This window comes from Marmota monax, unplaced genomic scaffold (genome assembly GCF_021218885.2).
Source record: "Marmota monax isolate L192 unplaced genomic scaffold, Marmota_monax_Labrador192_F-V1.1 WCK01_AAM20220418_F8-fsc00008, whole genome shotgun sequence".
In the NCBI taxonomy this organism is placed as follows: Eukaryota; Metazoa; Chordata; class Mammalia; order Rodentia; family Sciuridae; genus Marmota; species Marmota monax.
In genome coordinates this window covers 22,330,267-22,347,500 of record NW_026694432.1, presented here as the reverse complement: position 1 = coordinate 22,347,500, position 17,234 = coordinate 22,330,267, and the positions used below count along the sequence as shown (strand labels likewise).

The window sequence follows — 17,234 nt, the reverse complement described above, 5'->3', positions numbered from 1 at the left end:
ACTGCAGCATGTGAGTCTGAGGGATGTGGACCTTGAGGCTGTAGCAGGTGCCCTGTGGCAGCCCTGGAAGGGTGGAAGTCCAGGCTCCCATCTGGATGTCCTGGTGCAGGTGGGGGGGCCGTGGTGTCCCTGTGGTGTCCCCGTGGTGTCCCCATGGCGTCTGAGCAGAGCGGGGGAGTGGCTGAACTTCCCTTCTAACTGAGCTGCCTGTCTCCTGGCCTAGGGCGGAGAGCAGGCTTTTCCTGGGGTCCCCCACCCCCTGCTCCTGATGGTGTTTCCAGGGAGCCGGCTTCTTGGGCTCCGTGTCTGGCAGGTAAAAGGCAAAGAAAACTCAGGGACTCTGCACCGTGTCGTTCTGGGGTCCCAATTCCCTAGCCTGCCTGTCTGCCTTCTCTGCCCCTCTCAGGGTCTGTCTCATGTTTGTCTTCTCTTCCGTGTCCAGGGTTTAGGAAGAGTCAGGGAAGGTGTGCGTACTCCACGTTCCCAGAAACGAAGTCCTGGAGTTGGGTTTTCAAATTGAAAGCGTAAAATAATTTCATCGTATGTGAACAGCATTAGAAATTTAAGAGAATTTAAGTACCATTTGTTAGAAGAATTACTTAGTTTATGGTAAGGATTTTTTAAACTTTAGATCTGTAAAGTTGTTTACATTGATAACAAATATAGAGAGTTTTAAAATGAAACAGCTTTTCTTGTTGGTGGTATTCAGCAAAGACATGTCTCTAAGAAAAAGGAGAAAGAAAAAATAATTTTAAAAAAACCCAGTCCTGCTCATGGGAAGTTGGATCAGTGATAAGCAGAGTCCTGAAGCCCGTTTCCAGCAAGCGTCGGTTCCGTTAGGCTCTTTGGTTGCAAATAACAGAAACCAGCTCTTCAGCAAAAGAGACTGAAGGGCAGGAACCAGGATGGCTCCAGGGTCTGTGGGGCAGGAGCTGAGGATCCCTCCAGGCCTGGCCATAGGTGGAAGCCTTTGTGTGTCCCAGTCCACGATTTGGTCCCTAGAGAGAGTTCTGACCTGCTGACTTGGGTCAAGCTTGGCTCATAGGCCTGTCCTTGTCCAGGATGGAGCACTTTGAATGACAGTCCTCATAAGACTGCCCATGGGGGGTGTCGGGGAGAAGTCCTCCACAGCAGAACTGGGGTGCTCTCACCAGAAAACAAGGAAGGTGATGATGATGTTAGGCCAGCGAGAATCCGAGGTGTCTACTACAGAGCCAGTGACCGGTGTGTCCCAGAGCTGAATAAGGCAGGGAGGCCTGAGTAAGACTCAGAGAAAGTCCTCTGAGCTTCGCCAAGGTGTGCCCGCGGGCTCCAGGCAGCCATGGGGACACAGCGTTGCCCGAGCTTGTTCAGCCACACCGTGGGTTCTGCCTTTGACCCTTATTAACACGGGACAGTGGGTCAGGTTGCAGAGAGGCCAACAAGAGCACCTGGAGACGGCGTGTGAGACGTATGATTTATTGGGGACAGCTTACAAGAGATCAGAGACTGCTCCAAGAGGGGTCCTGTGATACCAGGCTGACAGCACCTCCGTCCCTCAGTGCTCTGCCAAGCAGTGCCTCTGTCCCTCGTGCCTCCTGTTCAGTGGCAGCCAGCTGGAAGCGTGACATGCATCCTCTCCACAGTTCCCTCGGTTCTGCCCGGGTGGCGTCTGAGAGAGGACTTTCCTATGTGGAGCTGCAAAAGCAGTGACATCATTAGCATTAACTTGCTTAGCTTGTCCGACCAGCATCTGGAGCAACTGTCCTGCTGTATGTGTAAGAAGGTAGCTTTCCACTGACCGCCCTGGCCCCCAGTGAGTGTAAGAGAAAGCCAGTGTGCTGCAAGGTCATATGTATCTTCTGGGTGCAGTGGCTCACCCCTGTAATCCCAGCTGCTCCGGAGGCTGTGGCAGGAAGATCACAAGTTCAAAGCCAGCTTCAGCAACTTATCGAGGCCCTAAGCAACCCAGCAAGACCCTGGGTCTAAGTCAAAAGGTCTGGGATGTAGCTCGGTGATTAAGTGCCCCTGGGTTCAATCCCCAGTACCCCCTCCAAAAAGGATATTCTGTACCTGGACCTTCCCGGACTATTTTTCGTTGTTCCCTTACTTGGCTAGATTTTGGGGAACCGAAAGGGGGCACTCAGGGGTATGGTGTTTCACTGTCTCCTTTTCTTCAAGGATGATTCACACAGTCTTGGGGAGCCCAGGTAGGGAAGCCCTGGCCTGGTAGGTCTCCCTTGACTCTTTAGCTCTGCGGCCGTCTGACTGCAGCAAGGACAGGTTTCTGCCCACAGTCAGCGGATCCTTCTGGCTGAACGTGAAGTCAGAACCAGCTTTGCCCTGGCCTGATAGGTCCTCTGGTTTCTGTTGGCCACCCACCCAGCTTGGGGCAGGGCTGGAGGAGCTCTTAGCTGTCATCTGGGCCAGATGGGGGACACATAAACTGACCTAGAGGAGGGACTTGTCCAGGGTGGCTGTGAAGTGGCAGCAGCTGGGACCAGCACCCCATTACCTGCTCCCAGCTCGGCCTCCTTCCCTGTGCTGCGCCCTGCGCCTTGCTGGGTAGAAGTTAAAGAGAGCTGTGCCTGGGGACCTAGGCAGACCCCCTGCCCCGGGCCGGCTGCCCCTTCCCTGGAAGACCTCCTCAGCTGTCAGGACTGTGCGTTCCAGTGGGGGAAAGAGGGAGGGAGGGTGACTTCATCCCTCACTGTTGACCTTTCCTGAGGAGGAGCCACGCTGGGGCGCTCGCTGATTCTCTCTCCAGGTAGACTGGACACTGCGCCAGAGCTGTGCTGATCCTGGGGCCAGGCCTTAGAGGCTGGGTAGGACTCCCGGGGAAGAGAGAGATGGGAACGAGAGACAGGAGCAGAGGCGGGGAGGAAGGCAGCATCCAGGGAAGGGTGGGTTACTGTTTCGCCAAAATAAAGCATTTCTTTAGCGTTAGGGGTGGAGTACTTCTGCTGGGCCTGTTGGGGACATCATAGGGTGTGGCTGAAATGCTAAGCTAAGTGCACCTTAAGAGCAATTGGGTTCCTAAGCATTTACCCTAAGGGGACTGGAGGTGTGGCTTCATGGTAAAGTTCTTGCCCAGCAGGACCTGGCCCTCAATGCACTCTCAGAACTGCAAAAAAGAAAGAGAGAATTTATCCTAAGGGCCTAATCTACACAGATGCACAAACTTTCATACTAGCATATTCAATCACAGCAAAAATTTTCTGAAGGAAATGGAGCAAGGCATCCACCTATGATCCCAGCTACACGGGAGGCTGAGGAGGGAGGATCACCAGTTTGAGGCCAGCCTGGGCAACTTAGTGAGACCCTGTCTCAAAATAAAACATAAAAAGGGCTGGGGATTTGGCTCAGAGTAGAATGCCCCTAGGCTCAGTCCCCAGTACTGCAGAAAAAGCAAGTAAATAAAAAAGGAAAATGGCCTAAATGTCCAATCATAGTAATGATATAAAATATAGCACATGAACTATTTGGCCCTTATTTAAAACAACAGATTAAACATGGCTGACAGGGAAATGTGTTCACAATATGTTGAGTTTCAAAAAAACAAACCAGGTTGTATAAAACAGGTTGTCATTTTATAAAGTGAAGCAACAATTTCCATTGACATCTAAACTTGTAGACAGAAAAAAGCTTACGGGAATAAGAACCACAATGTTTGTAGTGATTATCTCTGGGTTAGTGAGTTACAGGTGGCTTTTCTGTTGCAATGTTCTTTTTACAAATCAGTATTTCCTAATTATTCGACAATGAACATACATTTGATAGTCATGTACCATGCCGAGGATTCTGAACCTTATTCATAAGATGATCTAAATTAACATTTTGTAGATTAAATGATTGAAAGGCCCTAGGCCTTGAGCCAGTTAACCGGGTCTCTTTGGGTACTTCTGGCAGCATGAAGGCTCTCAGTAAGATGACAGGACCCAGACCCGTGTTTCTCCTGTAAATGCTGATTTCTAAGCATGGCTTTTCTGCGCAAGATGGTGACCAGCCAGCGCCTCTCAGGGAGGAGCAGGGCAGGCTAGGCCTTATCTGGTCCTTGTGACCACACGGCAGAAGGATGGAGTTTCCTGGAGTATCCAATTCAGGCTGGATGTTGTTTTTCTGGTTTTCTATGGGGACAGCAAATAGTTGAGCATCAGGTATTTCCTGGGGTCCCCTGGCTTGGCCATGACGCACATCTGCTTTGTGAACTTTCCTTCCAGGAAAACCTGATTGGCTCCCTCTTGGCGATTTTTGGGCACCTCGTGGTCAGCATCGCACTTAACCTCCAGGTAAGTCTCCCTCACTGGCACCGTCCACAGCAGAGACGGGGCAGGAGGTGGGTGTCTCATCCAGGTCCAGCTGCCTCCTCTGTGGGCCCTGCCTGCTCCGTCCTGGGCTGTGCCTGCTACAGTACCTGGTGGACTGATGCAGAGTCTCTGGATTCTGTGCCCCGCTCCCTCGCCCAGCTCAGGACCTCCCCTCCTCTTGGGCCTGGGCTGTGCAGTAGCCTCCTGCCTGGCCCCCTGGGTTCTGGTCTCATCCTTTCCTGTTCCCCTTGCTGCTGGGCTGCTGTGGTGCTGTCAAGTTCAGCTCTGATTACAGCACAGACCGGTGCTTATAGTCTCGGGGTGCCCTGCAGAGCCTCTGGCCCCTGTGTTCACAAGCAGCTGTGGTTTGGAGCAGGCTGGCAGCATGAGGGGCTCCCCTGAGGGCACAGAGCACTACCCCCCTGGCGGAAGGTGCAGTGAGGGAAGAGGAAGCGTTAAGGCCCCTGGACAGTGGCCTGCAGCCCGTGGGGGATGGGCACCCATGGACAAGTCCCAGGCTCCTCTCCAATGGCAGGGTTTCTGGGGGTTCCCATCCACGGGGCCCTTCTTCTCATTAATGTACCCCTCATTCATTCTCCATCCCTTCCTTTCCTGGCTTCTTGGGGTCACCTCCCAGGTACACCACCTGTCCCAGGTCTAAGTCCCTAAGCCCCGCCCACTTCCCTCCCCACCTCCCTCCCCCCTCCCTAGAGCAGGTGTGAAACTGTAGCCCTGTGGACAGGTGTGGGGCTCGTACACCCATGCCTTGTGCACCTCTGCCATGCATGTGTGCACACGCCTGTGTGCATGTATACGCGCCTGTGTGTATGTTGTACACGCCTGTGCTTGTGTGCGTGTGTCCAGGATTCCCAGTTAGCACACTTGTCCTCTAATTCCACATGACTCGTAGCCTTCCTCAGTTACCGCCTCGGTGTCTGTGCCCAGTTCACGTTTCCAGAAACACAGGAGCGCTGGCCATGCTTGAGCCATGGTCTGCCCAGGGGCGACAGAGCCCACTGATACCCACGCGGCTGCCCAGCAGAAGCTGCTGGCCCCTTCTACAGAAGGGAGCATGACCAGCGAGCATCCCATACGTGAGCACCCCCGGGAACTGCAGCCAGAGGGAGAAGGCCAGGCCACGGCGGGGACCTTGGACCTGGCTCCCGCCCCGATTGCCCTCTGCCTGTGGTGTGCGTTAGCAGTGCCCGTTCCCACTGCCCACGGCGGTGACCCTGGGGAGGAGCCCAGGCAGGTGTCCATCCAGGTTTCCAGGGAAGGTTCTGTGGTTCTCAGCCCCTCATCGTTGGGGACAACTGCCTTAGAGTGACGGGGGAGAGCTGGCGTGCAGCTGGCTGCGGCTCATCTTCTCTCAGTAAGGGCTCCGGGTGATTCTTAAAGGTGGGTGCAGACCTGGGAGACGTGCCTCGCGCATCTGGGCGAGTCTCGTTCTCTCTGGGTTCCAGAAGTACTGCCACATCCGCCTGGCGGCCACCAAGGACCCGCGCGCCTACTTCAAGACCAAGACATGGTGGCTGGGCCTCTTCCTCATGCTGCTGGGCGAGCTGGGAGTGTTCGCCTCCTACGCCTTCGCCCCGCTCTCGCTGATCGTGCCCCTCGGCGCCGTCTCCGTGATAGGTAAGACCCGTCCCACCCTGCCCGGGGCCAGTGCCACCGCCAGGGTCAGAGCACTCAGCAAACAAGCGGCTCTTGCTGTGAGAGCAGCAGGCGTTGACAGAGGGCGGCGGCCTGGCCCTGGTGTGTGCACCCGCCAGCCTCCTGACCCTCCCACCAGCCGCCCGGGGAGATGCCTGTTCTCCCCATTTTACAGGGAGGCCAGAGGGATAGAGTTACTTCCCCAGCCCATGAGCCTCGGGCACCAAAACCTGTTCAGGAAGTTTGTCAGGATGGCTTTTTATTTCCACAGCAAGAAGAAGATGAACCCTCACCCACGTGTTTGCACCATCAAGATAAATCGCCTTGTTCTGGGGTTCAGATAACCTGCACCTCTAGAAGTGCACTCGGGATCTTTTTGCAGCAACCAATTTCTTTTTTGTTGTTGTTGTTGGGGGGGTATCAGGGATTGAACTCAAGGACACTCGACCACTGAGCCACATCTCGAGCCCTATTTTGTATTTTATTTAGAGACAGGGTCTCACTGAGTTGCTTAGGGCCTCTCTTTTGCTGAGGCTGGCTTTGAACTCACGATCCTCTTGCCTTAGCCTCCTGAGCCTCTGAGATTACAGGAGTGTGCCACCGTGCCTGACCTGAGTCCCCTTTAATAACTACATTTACTTCCACATCTAGCATTTTCCCCAGACCAGCAACTCGGAGGATCAATGAAAGACAAAGGATCCCAATGTCCTGAGGTCACAAATGAAATAGAATCAGAAAAAAATTCTCAAAGTAATGATGTCAGTAGCTTCACAAACACTTTGCTCTCCTTGACCCCGTTTTAAGGCCTTGTCCCTGTCTGGGGGGGTCTGGTGAGCAGGTCCTCGGGCCTGCTGCTGCCTGTACAGCGTTGCTGTGTGGTGTCATCTGAACACCCCTCATAAGGCAAGCGTGTGGCACACCTCAACCTTTCTCTGTTGACTTCTGACCATTTTCTGCCCAGCCCCTGTACTTATTTAGATTTATGCCCTTGTCTCTCTCTCCTGCCCATTGCAGAGAGAGATGAGTGACTGAGTAACTAGCACTTTAACTGTTAGTCTTTAAACTTTAATAAATATGAAATATTCTTAAAAATAAAGGCCTGAATTATGATGAGATTTCAGGTGTCAGCCATGAGACCTAAGGGACTCTTAGAGCTTCTGAGGTTACCCAGGAAAAAATAATACTAAAAATAATAACACGCCTATAATTCCAGCAACTCAGGAGGCTGAGGCAGGAGGATCACAAGTTCAAGGCCAGCCTCAGCAACTTAGGCCCTAAGCAACTTAGTGAGACCCTGTCTTTAAATAAAATAAAAAGGGCTGGGGATGTGGCTCAGTGGCAAAGTGCCCCTGGGTTCAATCTCTGGTACTGCAAATAATAATCACAACAACGACAGCGACTACCATTCATTGGGTACCTCTGGCTTATCCATCACTGCTCTAGGTACTTTAATGATAATAGTTTAGTTATAAAGCATTTGCTATGTACCAAAGTGATTTAAATTAAATATTTAATTTAAATATTACCTTATTTAACTGCCCCTATAACTCAAGAGAAGTAATTTTGTTTTCAGTGGAATGTGGATAAACTGACTCACAGACAGAAAGAGACAGAGACAGGAGAAAAGAAAGGGAGGCGGACAGGGAGAAAAGCAGCAGCTGGTCCACGGGGCTGCTGATCACAGAGCAAGGTGGTCAGTCCGCTGTGGCTCCCTTCAAGCTACTGATGGTCAGCACCCAGCAAGGGGCAGCTGGATCCAGCAGCACATCTCCTAGACTGAGAGCTGGGAATCGCCTCGGGAGAGTGAGCCAGGTCCATTCACAGTGACCGCTGGCCCTGTCCTAGCATCTGCAGACATGGAAGAGTCGAGGAGAGGAAAGGACAGGGGGAGCCACCAAGGTGGACATTGTGATGAGGAAGCCAGAGCCTGGCCCACATCACGAGCCGCATGATCTTGGGTGGGTCCTTCACCCCGTCCAGCCTCAGTGTCCCTGCGTGTCTGATAGAGCCAACGACAGCACCCGCCTCTAGCGAGGGGCCTCCACCGTGGCTCCTGGGCGTTATCTGGCTCCTGGGGACCCTGGGAGACTCGAGGGGCTCCTTCCCGAGGTGGAGGAACAGGGACAGAGGGGACTGGGCTCCTGGGAGTGAGAGGTCAGGAAGTAACAAGCTCCCCTGGAACGAGCCAGCCCCGAGGGCACAGGCAAAGGGACGTCCTCTGAGTGACAGCAGCCTCACTTCTCTCTTCTGTCCTCTCTCCTTCCAGCTAGCGCCATCATAGGAATCATATTCATCAAAGAAAAATGGAAACCTAGAGACTTTCTGAGTAAGTCCATCCCTCGATCCCCGTCCTGCGTTTTATGCTTGTGTTTTTTATTCAAGATAAAACTAGCTTACCCCAATTAAGAGACTGCCTACCGCCTATCCCTGTCTGTGATTCTGTACTGTCCTCAGCACCCCCTGAGCTGGGTGTTTTGATCACTGGTCCCCAGGCCAGGCTACACACCAGAATCGTCTGTGAGACTTTTGAAAATGGGCCTTCATTCACTCCATCCGGTCTGCATTTATTGAGCATCTATTACTGGGAGCTTTGAGGCCTGGGAAAAGGTGCACTGAGTTCCAGAGTAATAGGGTCAAACCCAGGAGGCCGGATGTTCTCACTGCTACCAATAAAGGCGGGATTGGAGCCTGCAGCTTAGGTATGCAGCCCCAAGAACTTATTCACAGCTCCCACAATGTGCCCCAGCTCCCAATTAGCCCTGAGACCAATATCTAAACCCCTAGGTTTAAACTTTTAAGAATAGGTCAGCTCCACCCAGTGGAAAACATGGACCAACAGTATTACAAGTAGAAATGTTACTTTAACAGAGGTCCCTCCACATGGAAACATGAGGAGCGGGGAAGAAGTGTTCCCCCCAATAACCAAGTACCATGCTGTGTTGTAGGTGCTGGGGATATAGCAGACGGGGTTCCTGCTCCCACAGAGATGCTAGTCTCTTGGTGTGAATGTGTGTTGGGGATACAATAAACAAGCAAACAACCAAATCAGATCATTTTAGATCACAGAGAGTACTTCAGAAAAAAACAACAGAGCCAGGCATGGAGGCATGCGCTTGTAATCCCAGCAGCTCTGGGGGCTGAGGCAGGAGGATTGCAGGTTTGAAGCCAGCCTCAGCCATTTAGCAAGGCTGTAAGCAACAAAATGAGACTCTGTCTCAAAATAAAAAGTAATCGAAAGGGCTGGGGTGTGCTTCAGTAGTTTAACACCCTTGGGTTCAGTCCCTGGTATCGAAAAGAAAAAGAAAGAATGGGCATTAAGGAAGATAATTTATTTTTTAAAGAAAACCCCCAAATACAAACAGGTCTCAGGTACTTCAAGGAAAACCTGACCTTGTGTTACTGAGGCACCCCCTGCTCTGGGCCTGTGCCCACAGAGGCCACTGACACCCCTCCCTCCCTGCAGGGCGCTATGTCTTGTCCTTCGTGGGCTGCGGCTTGGCAATCGTGGGCACATACCTGCTGGTGACCTTCGCCCCCAACAGCCACGAGAAGATGACGGGCGAGAACATCACCAGGCACCTCGTGAGCTGGCCTTTCCTCCTGTACACGGTAAGAGAAGGCTCCGGGCCTCACCTGAGATGGCAGGAGGGGATCGGGTCCAGGAAGCAGAAACCTCCGTACCCAGCAGTAGGGGATTCCAGGAATCACAGCACGTCTCACAGTCTCTGAGGCCAGGCTGGTGGGAGTCGCAGTTCACAGGAGTGTGGATGTCGCTCGTCCTCAGTGACAACTAGAGCCGCACGTGGCATGATGCCAGCCTCACATTTCTGGGGCTGTTCAGGTTGGTCCATAGATTGTATCTGTGGAAACCACATGAAAAAAACAAATTCCAGGGAGTCGTCTCTGAGATGGAATTTTGACTCATTTTCATTTATTCTTCATCTTTCATCCAGAATTTTACAGTGACCACTGAAAATCTTTGTGACAAGTTAAAATCCTAAAAGGTTTAAGCACATTATTTCCCCGGTGCCACCCAGCTGTTGGCAGCTGATGGAAGGCCAGGAGGGGCAGCCGGGGCTCCGTGAGGTGAGCTGACGTGCTCAGGGTCCGCGTCCCTTCCGTGGCAGCAGAGCTGGGTATGAAGGCCAGGCCATCTGGCCTCGCCTGCCACCTGCTCCCCTAGGGCCAGCTGCCTGGCGTTCACTGTCTTCCTCTGATCTGAGCAGCCGGGACCCTGACTGGGCCTCGAGTTCCCTGGAATATCCTTTTCCTCTGAGAGGCCCCAGGAAGAGGATGGATTCCCCTGACCATCTCCCTACCGCCAGCCAGGTCCGAAGTTCCCTAGTGGGCATGGAGAAGGGTGCACAGGACAGAGCCAAGGTCTTGCCCCTCCCAAGAAGCCTTGGCCCAAGCAGCCCTTTCACTTAGGGAGTCTTGAGCACAAATCCCTCATGTGCTGTGTGGCCTTGGGCAAGTCAGTTTCTCTCTCTGTTTTCTTCTCTGTGAAGTGGCAAGAATCACTGGACTTGGGATTGTGGTTGGAGCTACATGAGGAGACGTGTAGGTCACCCAGCACCAGGTAGATGCCCAGAGTCAGTTTGTCTCACTCTGTCGTCACTGTGAGGCAGCGCTTCCAGCCAGAGACTTGGCCAGACCAGATTAATAACTATTTACTGCATGCTTCCCGTGAGCCAGACATGGAGGGTTAAGAAATCAGTGAGATTCTGATTTCCCCGTTCTGCCATTGGCTTACTTGGGACTGTGACCACATCCGCTTCATAGAATTGTTTTGCTGATGAGTGTGACAGTCCTCACAGGACTCAGGGCCTCTCAGGAGACGCCAGCACCCGGGCAGCCACCTGGGGACTTAGCGCCAAGGGCTGTTGGAGCACTCATTGAAGCGTGAAGAACCATCGGGAAGATTGGGACCCCACCCCAGCCCACCCCTGCTGAACACAGGCACGACCTGGGGCTGTTGGTGGTGACCCCCACATCTGCCTGGTGGGGTGTCCCTAGCAACGGAAGATGATTATGATGGCCTCGTGCAAATGAGATTGTTAATGTAACCAGAATCCTCCCAACAGGAGGTCACACCCTGACTGTGGCAATGACAAAATACCATACATAGTTACTGGAACCAAGGCCGGGGAGAAGCAGGGGACACGGGAACTGAAAGAATGAACAAGGCTCATCGTCATCGGAGAAAATGCCCGTTTATTGAGGAACAGCTCTGCATCTTTATAGAGCCCGGGTGGTTTGATGGTTATGACAGTTTAATGGTTGAAAGGTTTGACAGTTGGCTGGGGTGCTTTCTGATTGGTGGGTAAGGATCATGTGAGCCAGCAGGGCTAGTCTGATTGGTGGGTAAGGATCATGTGAGCCAGCAGGGCTAGTCTGATTGGTGGGTAAGGATCATGTGAGCCAGCAGGGCTAGTCTGGTGGGTAAGGATCATGTGAGCCAGCAGGGCTCACCATTGGACGGCTCTTCTCGGGGTATGGGGAAGTTAGTCTTTGGAGCCGAGGTGACTCCCGACAGAAATGGCTTGTGTCTTAGGGCCTCTAATCATAAGGATGTTAATTTTTTTCTTTTTCAAACACCCGTTGATGTTTCTGCGTTGGTTTCTTTGCGAAGCAGATTCTGTAGGGTGTGGGGTTGGCGGGGCGCTGAGCCCTGTCCCAGTTCCTGCTTTGAGTTGCTGGGTGCTGGTGGCTGACGGGGAAGCTGCGGCCAAACGCCTGGGCTCTGAGGGTGGAAAGGACAGTCACTGATGCAGGGTGGGGGGCACCTTTCAGAGTTCAGGCTGGGCGTCTGGTAGTCAGCTCTGCCAACGGAGCACCTGGCCCTGACCTCAACCACGTGGTCTGGTGAGACTGTCCATGGTCCAGGAGCCAGGCTGCCCAGGTTCAAAGCCCCATTCTGCCATTGGCTCACTTGTGACCACATCCACTTCATAGAATTATTTTGCTGATGAGTGTGATGGGGATAAAGCGCTGAGAACAAGGCCTGCCCCATGACCAGGCTCTTTAGTAAGCGCCTCCTCTGTCCCTGGAGAGTTAGGATTATTATCCCTGCGACTCAGAGCAGGTGGCTGAGGGTTAGGGAAGTCGACTTGCCCAAGGTCACACACCAGTTTGGAGACAGCTCAGCTGACCCTCACTCCAGATGCCTTCCTCCTCCTGGGTTGGGACAAGGGGGGTGAACACTGTGTTCCTGACCAAATTGCTGGGTGAACAAGTGTCTCCTCTTCAACCCGCCCAGGTGTGATGGGGACACCCCTGGAGGAGTGACGTGGGGACAGCCCATCTCAACCTGATGAGACCGATGGAGATGAGGCGGCCCATCTCCCTCCAAGCTCTGGCCTGAGGGAGCAGCAGCTGTCCCATGCTGCCCAGGGACAGGACCCCTCCCGGGGCATTTCCTTCCCACTGGATCTGGCAGTGGAAACGCTTGGTGTTCAGTCCCTTTAACTCAGAGGGCCCGTAACTGAGAGAGCGGCAGGCCAGATGGCCCTGCCCTGCAGGGACGCCCCCCTGGGCCCTCGGTGGCCGCTCTGACCTCCCCTTGCTGCCCCGTAGCTGGTGGAGATCATTCTCTTCTGCCTGCTGCTCTACTTCTACAAGGAGAAGAACGCCAACAGCATCATCGTGATTCTCCTCTTGGTGGCTTTGCTAGGTGAGTGGGGCCTGGGGGTGGGGTTTTGCCAGTGGCCTCAGAAGGAAATGGGGGTTTTGCTGATGGAGCTGAGGCCTCTGGATGCAGAAGCCTCTGATGCCAACCAGGGTGGGCACTCTGTGGATAGCTGCAGGAGCAGGGGTCCTGCTGAGGGAGGCAGCCCCTTCATTTCCAGGATCCTCACTCAAAGGAGCCTCCTAAGAGCCGGGAGCTGCTGCTTCCACAGTGGGACAGAGGGACAGACTCGTTCTGTCCTCGGGAGCCTTCATAGAAGGAGGCGATGGCCTTGGGCAGGTTGGCAACCACATGGGCTGTGTGAGTGGGGCCTTGGCATCTACAGAGAGGAAGCCTCAGGCAGAGCGAGGGAGGCGAGCCCAGAGGTCACTTAGAGGAGGCCGGAGGTGGCGCAGCCCTCCAGGGGCCATGCAGAATCCATGCTGGGCTCAAGGCAAAGCCAGATCCTTCTCTCCCTCTCTCCCTCCCCCCATTCCTCTCTCCCTCCCCCCACCTCTCTCCCTCTCCCCCCATTCCTCTCTCCCTCTCTCCGTCTCTCGATCCCTCTCCTGTCCTTTCAGAAGGATGGTTCTGTTGGGGAGATGGCTCCTGAGTCTGGTTAGTGGACAGACGGACCCACCTGCATGTAACTTCATAGGAGAAGGGGGCACCCATCTGCTGGGCGCTGCCTCTTGCTGATGCTATGGTCCCCGGCTGGTGACTTTCCCTGTTTAAGCCACTGTCCTCACTCTAAAAAGGGGTACAAGAGAACCCCAACTGGCCGGGAGGATCAGGGCTTACGTGGGATGGGCACGAAGACCCGGTTCCTGTGGCTTCTCTTCTGCCCCTCCCCCAAAAGCCATCCCTGAGCACAGGTTTGCATTGTTCTAATTTATTATTTTGGTGGGACAGCTTTATGGAGTTAGAATTTATATGGCATACCCCCACCCACCCATTGGAAGCCCACATGTCGGGGCTCTTAGTGCAACCCCGGAGCTCTGCAGCCCTCCTCTAGTGCTAGAATGGCTTTGTCACCCCCAGAATAAACCTCGTGCTGTGAACAGTTACTTCCCGTCCCCTCCCCCGGCCCAGCATCCCTTGCCCAGCCCCAGCGTCCCCCCACCCAACGTCCTTCCTCAGAGCTCTGCCCTCGAGCGTCTTCTCTGTGTGGAGCCCGTGGCCTTGGTGACTGGCTCCTTTGGCTAAGCATGGTGTTTTGAGGCTCAGCCCTGTCACAATGTCAATAGGTCCTTCATTCATTGGTGACGACTTTCCAAGTGGGTTGGAGGAACCTGAGTCCAGAAGCATCCTCTCCTCAGGGGTAGGAAGGCCAGCGGTTCTGAGGCAGCGGGCCAGTCCCCTCATCTCCCAAGGGCAGCCTGGTGGCACGAGCCCATCTTCAGTGGCTGTTTGGAAACTGGTGCAATGGCCAAGGGGCCCAGAAGCCACTGTGCAACAGGCTGTGGCTAGAGAGGGCAGAGCAGGGACTGGGCCAGGCCCCACTCACCTCCTGCTCGAGGTCTGTTCTTGTAACCCCTGCCTGGCAGGGCACCTGATGGTGTGTGCCCAGGAGCCGTCCTGCACCCCGGGTCAAGGCCATGGTCTCCAGAGGGTGATGGGACGCTCTGCTGAGGCTACCCAGGTGATATTTTTTCATTTCCCTTTTAAATTATATTTCCTGTCCTGGTTTATAATGTATATGCCACATGAGGACAGTGTTGTGTGACTAGAGTTCTAAAATACATAAGCACACACGCATGGGGAGTGTGTGTGCATGGCACGGGGCGTGCGTTCTGAAACACTGGAAACTTCTTGGGATAAACGTTTTTAAAAATGCAAATGACTGAGCATTGAAAAGCTCCCGGGCCCTTGGCACACCGTGTTTTTCCTATGGCCGCCATGAGGCTGCTGCTCCAAGGAGGTTCGTTTATCCACCTGAAGCTCCTTTGGGCCTTGTGCTTCCGCTGCGAGCCGGGCGCGGGGTGGGCACTCAGGTGCAGAGGACTGAGCACACTGGCCCCCTGAGGCGAGCTGGAAACACCTGTCTGTTCTGCTGCCCCCTCCCCATTTCTTTGATGAGAGGTGAAGAGAAACAACCCAAATATCTCATCTCACCGTTAGCAGGTTGGCTACTGGCCGACCCTCATCTCTCACCAGGTCCTTAGGGGTCATACACCCGCCTGACTCCCGCATCTCCCGGGACTACCTGTGCCCTTGTCCTCCATCTGCAGGCTCCATGACAGTGGTGACAGTCAAGGCTGTGGCTGGGATGCTGGTCCTGTCCATCCAGGGGAACCTGCAGCTCGACTACCCCATCTTCTACGTGATGTTCGTGTGCATGGTGGCCACCGCCATCTACCAAGCCGCGTGAGTCACAGGGCTTTCCCGCCCAGGCCTTGCCACGCAGGGCTCTTGTGTCCTCTGGATCTGACAGCATTGGGTTTTAAAGCCATGGGGAGGATCCGATCCCGGGGTTGACCTCCAGGTTACAGGAGGGAGAAGGGCGCTGAGCTGTCACGAGGAGGGACTCTGTGCCACCTGAAAGACAAGCCCAGGGTGGATTTTCTGTTCCCCCACACTGTGAGGACCTGCGGTGAGGCAGCCTGGCTCCCCCTCTTCTCCCGGCGGGCATGTGTCCATCTGAGGACTTCAGATGAGGCCTTGCCCTCCCTAGGAGGCGGCCACTTGTCTGCTAGATGGGAAAGTAAGGGGGGTCATTTCTGTTCCTCAGGAAATCACCCCAAACCTTCCCAAGTCCGAGAGTGTGCGTTCCTTTCTCTCAGCACAGGAATTGAACCAGCCACCCCGAGGGAGGCCTGGGCCTCTCCCTGAGCCCTGTTGCCCCAGCAATGTTGCAGGTGGCCAGCCTGAGGAGGGGCATGAGGCTCATTCAGCTCAGAAGCCAGCCCTGGGCTTGGTGTCCACAGCCATGAGGCCCCCAGGGTCCCCCACGGGGCCGCACTGTGCTTCACAGGACTTGCTCATCTGGTCCTCTGGAGGGAGGTGCTGTCCCCTTTCTGTACATGGGGAACTGAGCTGGGGAGTGGCGGGGCCCAGAGCTGAGCCCAGGCGTCCAGCTCCCGGCCTCCTGCTCAGCCTCCCTGGGGCACGGGCTATCCATCACAAGGAGAGTAGTCCCTGCCCAAGCGTCACACAGACCCAGTGCAGTCCCCAGATAACGTCCTGTGCTCATCAGCTCTTCCTGAAGATGGTCATCACCACCACCACCATTCGGACTGTGGTTATTTTTAGTCCACTGCAGAGAATTCCAGTTGTCCCCAGGGAGTCAGCGCCTGGTGCAGCCTCTGCTGAGCCCCAGGGCATACGTGGATGCCTGCCAGGGGCTTTGGCTCCTCTCAGGGAGCCCAGCACAGAGCCACAGTCCCTGCCCAAGGCACTCACAGCCCTGATGGGGGACAACCCATAAACAGAGAGCTACAGCTGACGGTGTGTGGGGTGTCCTCCCCAGAATGCCACCCCAGAAAGGATGAGGAATCTGTTCTGAGATAGCGTTAATCACGGATGCAGAGATCAGGAGGGAATCTACTTTTCTCTTTTTTTTCTGTATTTACTGCAATGATCACATTATTTTGAATTTAGAAGAAAATTTTTAAAAATAAGTACAGCACCAGGCAAATTGTGACATGTGCTCTAAGCATTTCTTGGCAGGGGTGGCAGGTGGAAGAGACCCAGGAGTGGCTTTTTTCAGGGTGAGAAGAGGTGGGACAGGCATCTCAGATGATGAGATCCTGCGATCAAAAGTGCAAAACAGGAAGGTGGTGCCCACTTGGGGGTTGGGGTGGGCCCCAGACCTAGGACACAGGTGTCCCTAATGTGAGGAGGCCACTCTCCTAACCCGAGGATGTCCCCTCACGCTTCAGACCAAGCTGCACTGTCACAGCCTTAGCTGGCCCCTGACCGAGTGCTTGTGTTGCAGGTTCTTAAGCCAAGCCTCCCAGATCTACGACTCCTCCTTGATTGCCAGTGTGGGCTACATCCTGTCCACCACTGTGGCCATCACTGCAGGTAAGGGGGCCATCATAGGTTCCTGTCTTCTGCCATAGCAGCAGGGGCATCACCCCAGTGGGTAGGGGCTTGACCACTGCCCCATTGACTGGTTCTGCCTGTGGAGTCATGTGACTTCATGGAGAATGTGCAAGACCTGGGTTAGCATCTCAGTGCAGATATGCTCACTGTGTGACCTTCGTAAAGTCACTTAAGCCCTCTGAGCTCAGTTCCATGTTTCCAAAATGGGAGTAATCACACTTAGCTCCTAGAATAGCATTACATATGATCCAAGTGCCTCTGCCCCATACTGCTTGGAGATCCCAGGCAGGGTTTCTTCAACAATCTGGGTTGTCATCTACAGCACCCCAGCCCCTACTAGCCAAGTGATCAGACATCTGTGCTACATCATTTTTAGAGGTCGTGAGTATTTGAAGCGTATGCAACATCGTAGCTGCTCAGAAAGCGATCATTTAATTAGAGTCCCCTTTTCTTCCATTCCACCCCCAATTTTTTTTTTCCAGTTTTTTTCTCAAGCAGCTTGCGAGGTTTCAAGTGTATCAATGAGCTTGTTGTTTATTTTTAAAATTGCAATGGTGACTAAAAGTCCTCAGAGTAAACAA

At 54.0% G+C, this 17,234-nt stretch overlaps 1 protein-coding gene across 2 annotated transcripts in view; it reads left to right on the top strand.

The window, feature by feature from the left end:
• Nucleotides 1-17,234, top strand: part of Nipal3 (NIPA like domain containing 3) — a 45,450-nt gene that overhangs the window by 17,214 nt on the left and 11,002 nt on the right. For both annotated transcript variants that reach the window (XM_046468788.2, XM_058571051.1), the window contains exons 3-9: nucleotides 4,200-4,268; nucleotides 5,750-5,921; nucleotides 8,206-8,265; nucleotides 9,403-9,548; nucleotides 12,516-12,612; nucleotides 14,838-14,973; nucleotides 16,544-16,632. In XM_046468788.2, the coding sequence (XP_046324744.1) occupies nucleotides 4,200-4,268; nucleotides 5,750-5,921; nucleotides 8,206-8,265; nucleotides 9,403-9,548; nucleotides 12,516-12,612; nucleotides 14,838-14,973; nucleotides 16,544-16,632 (769 nt within the window). The remainder of the gene's footprint in view (nucleotides 1-4,199; nucleotides 4,269-5,749; nucleotides 5,922-8,205; nucleotides 8,266-9,402; nucleotides 9,549-12,515; nucleotides 12,613-14,837; nucleotides 14,974-16,543; nucleotides 16,633-17,234) is intronic.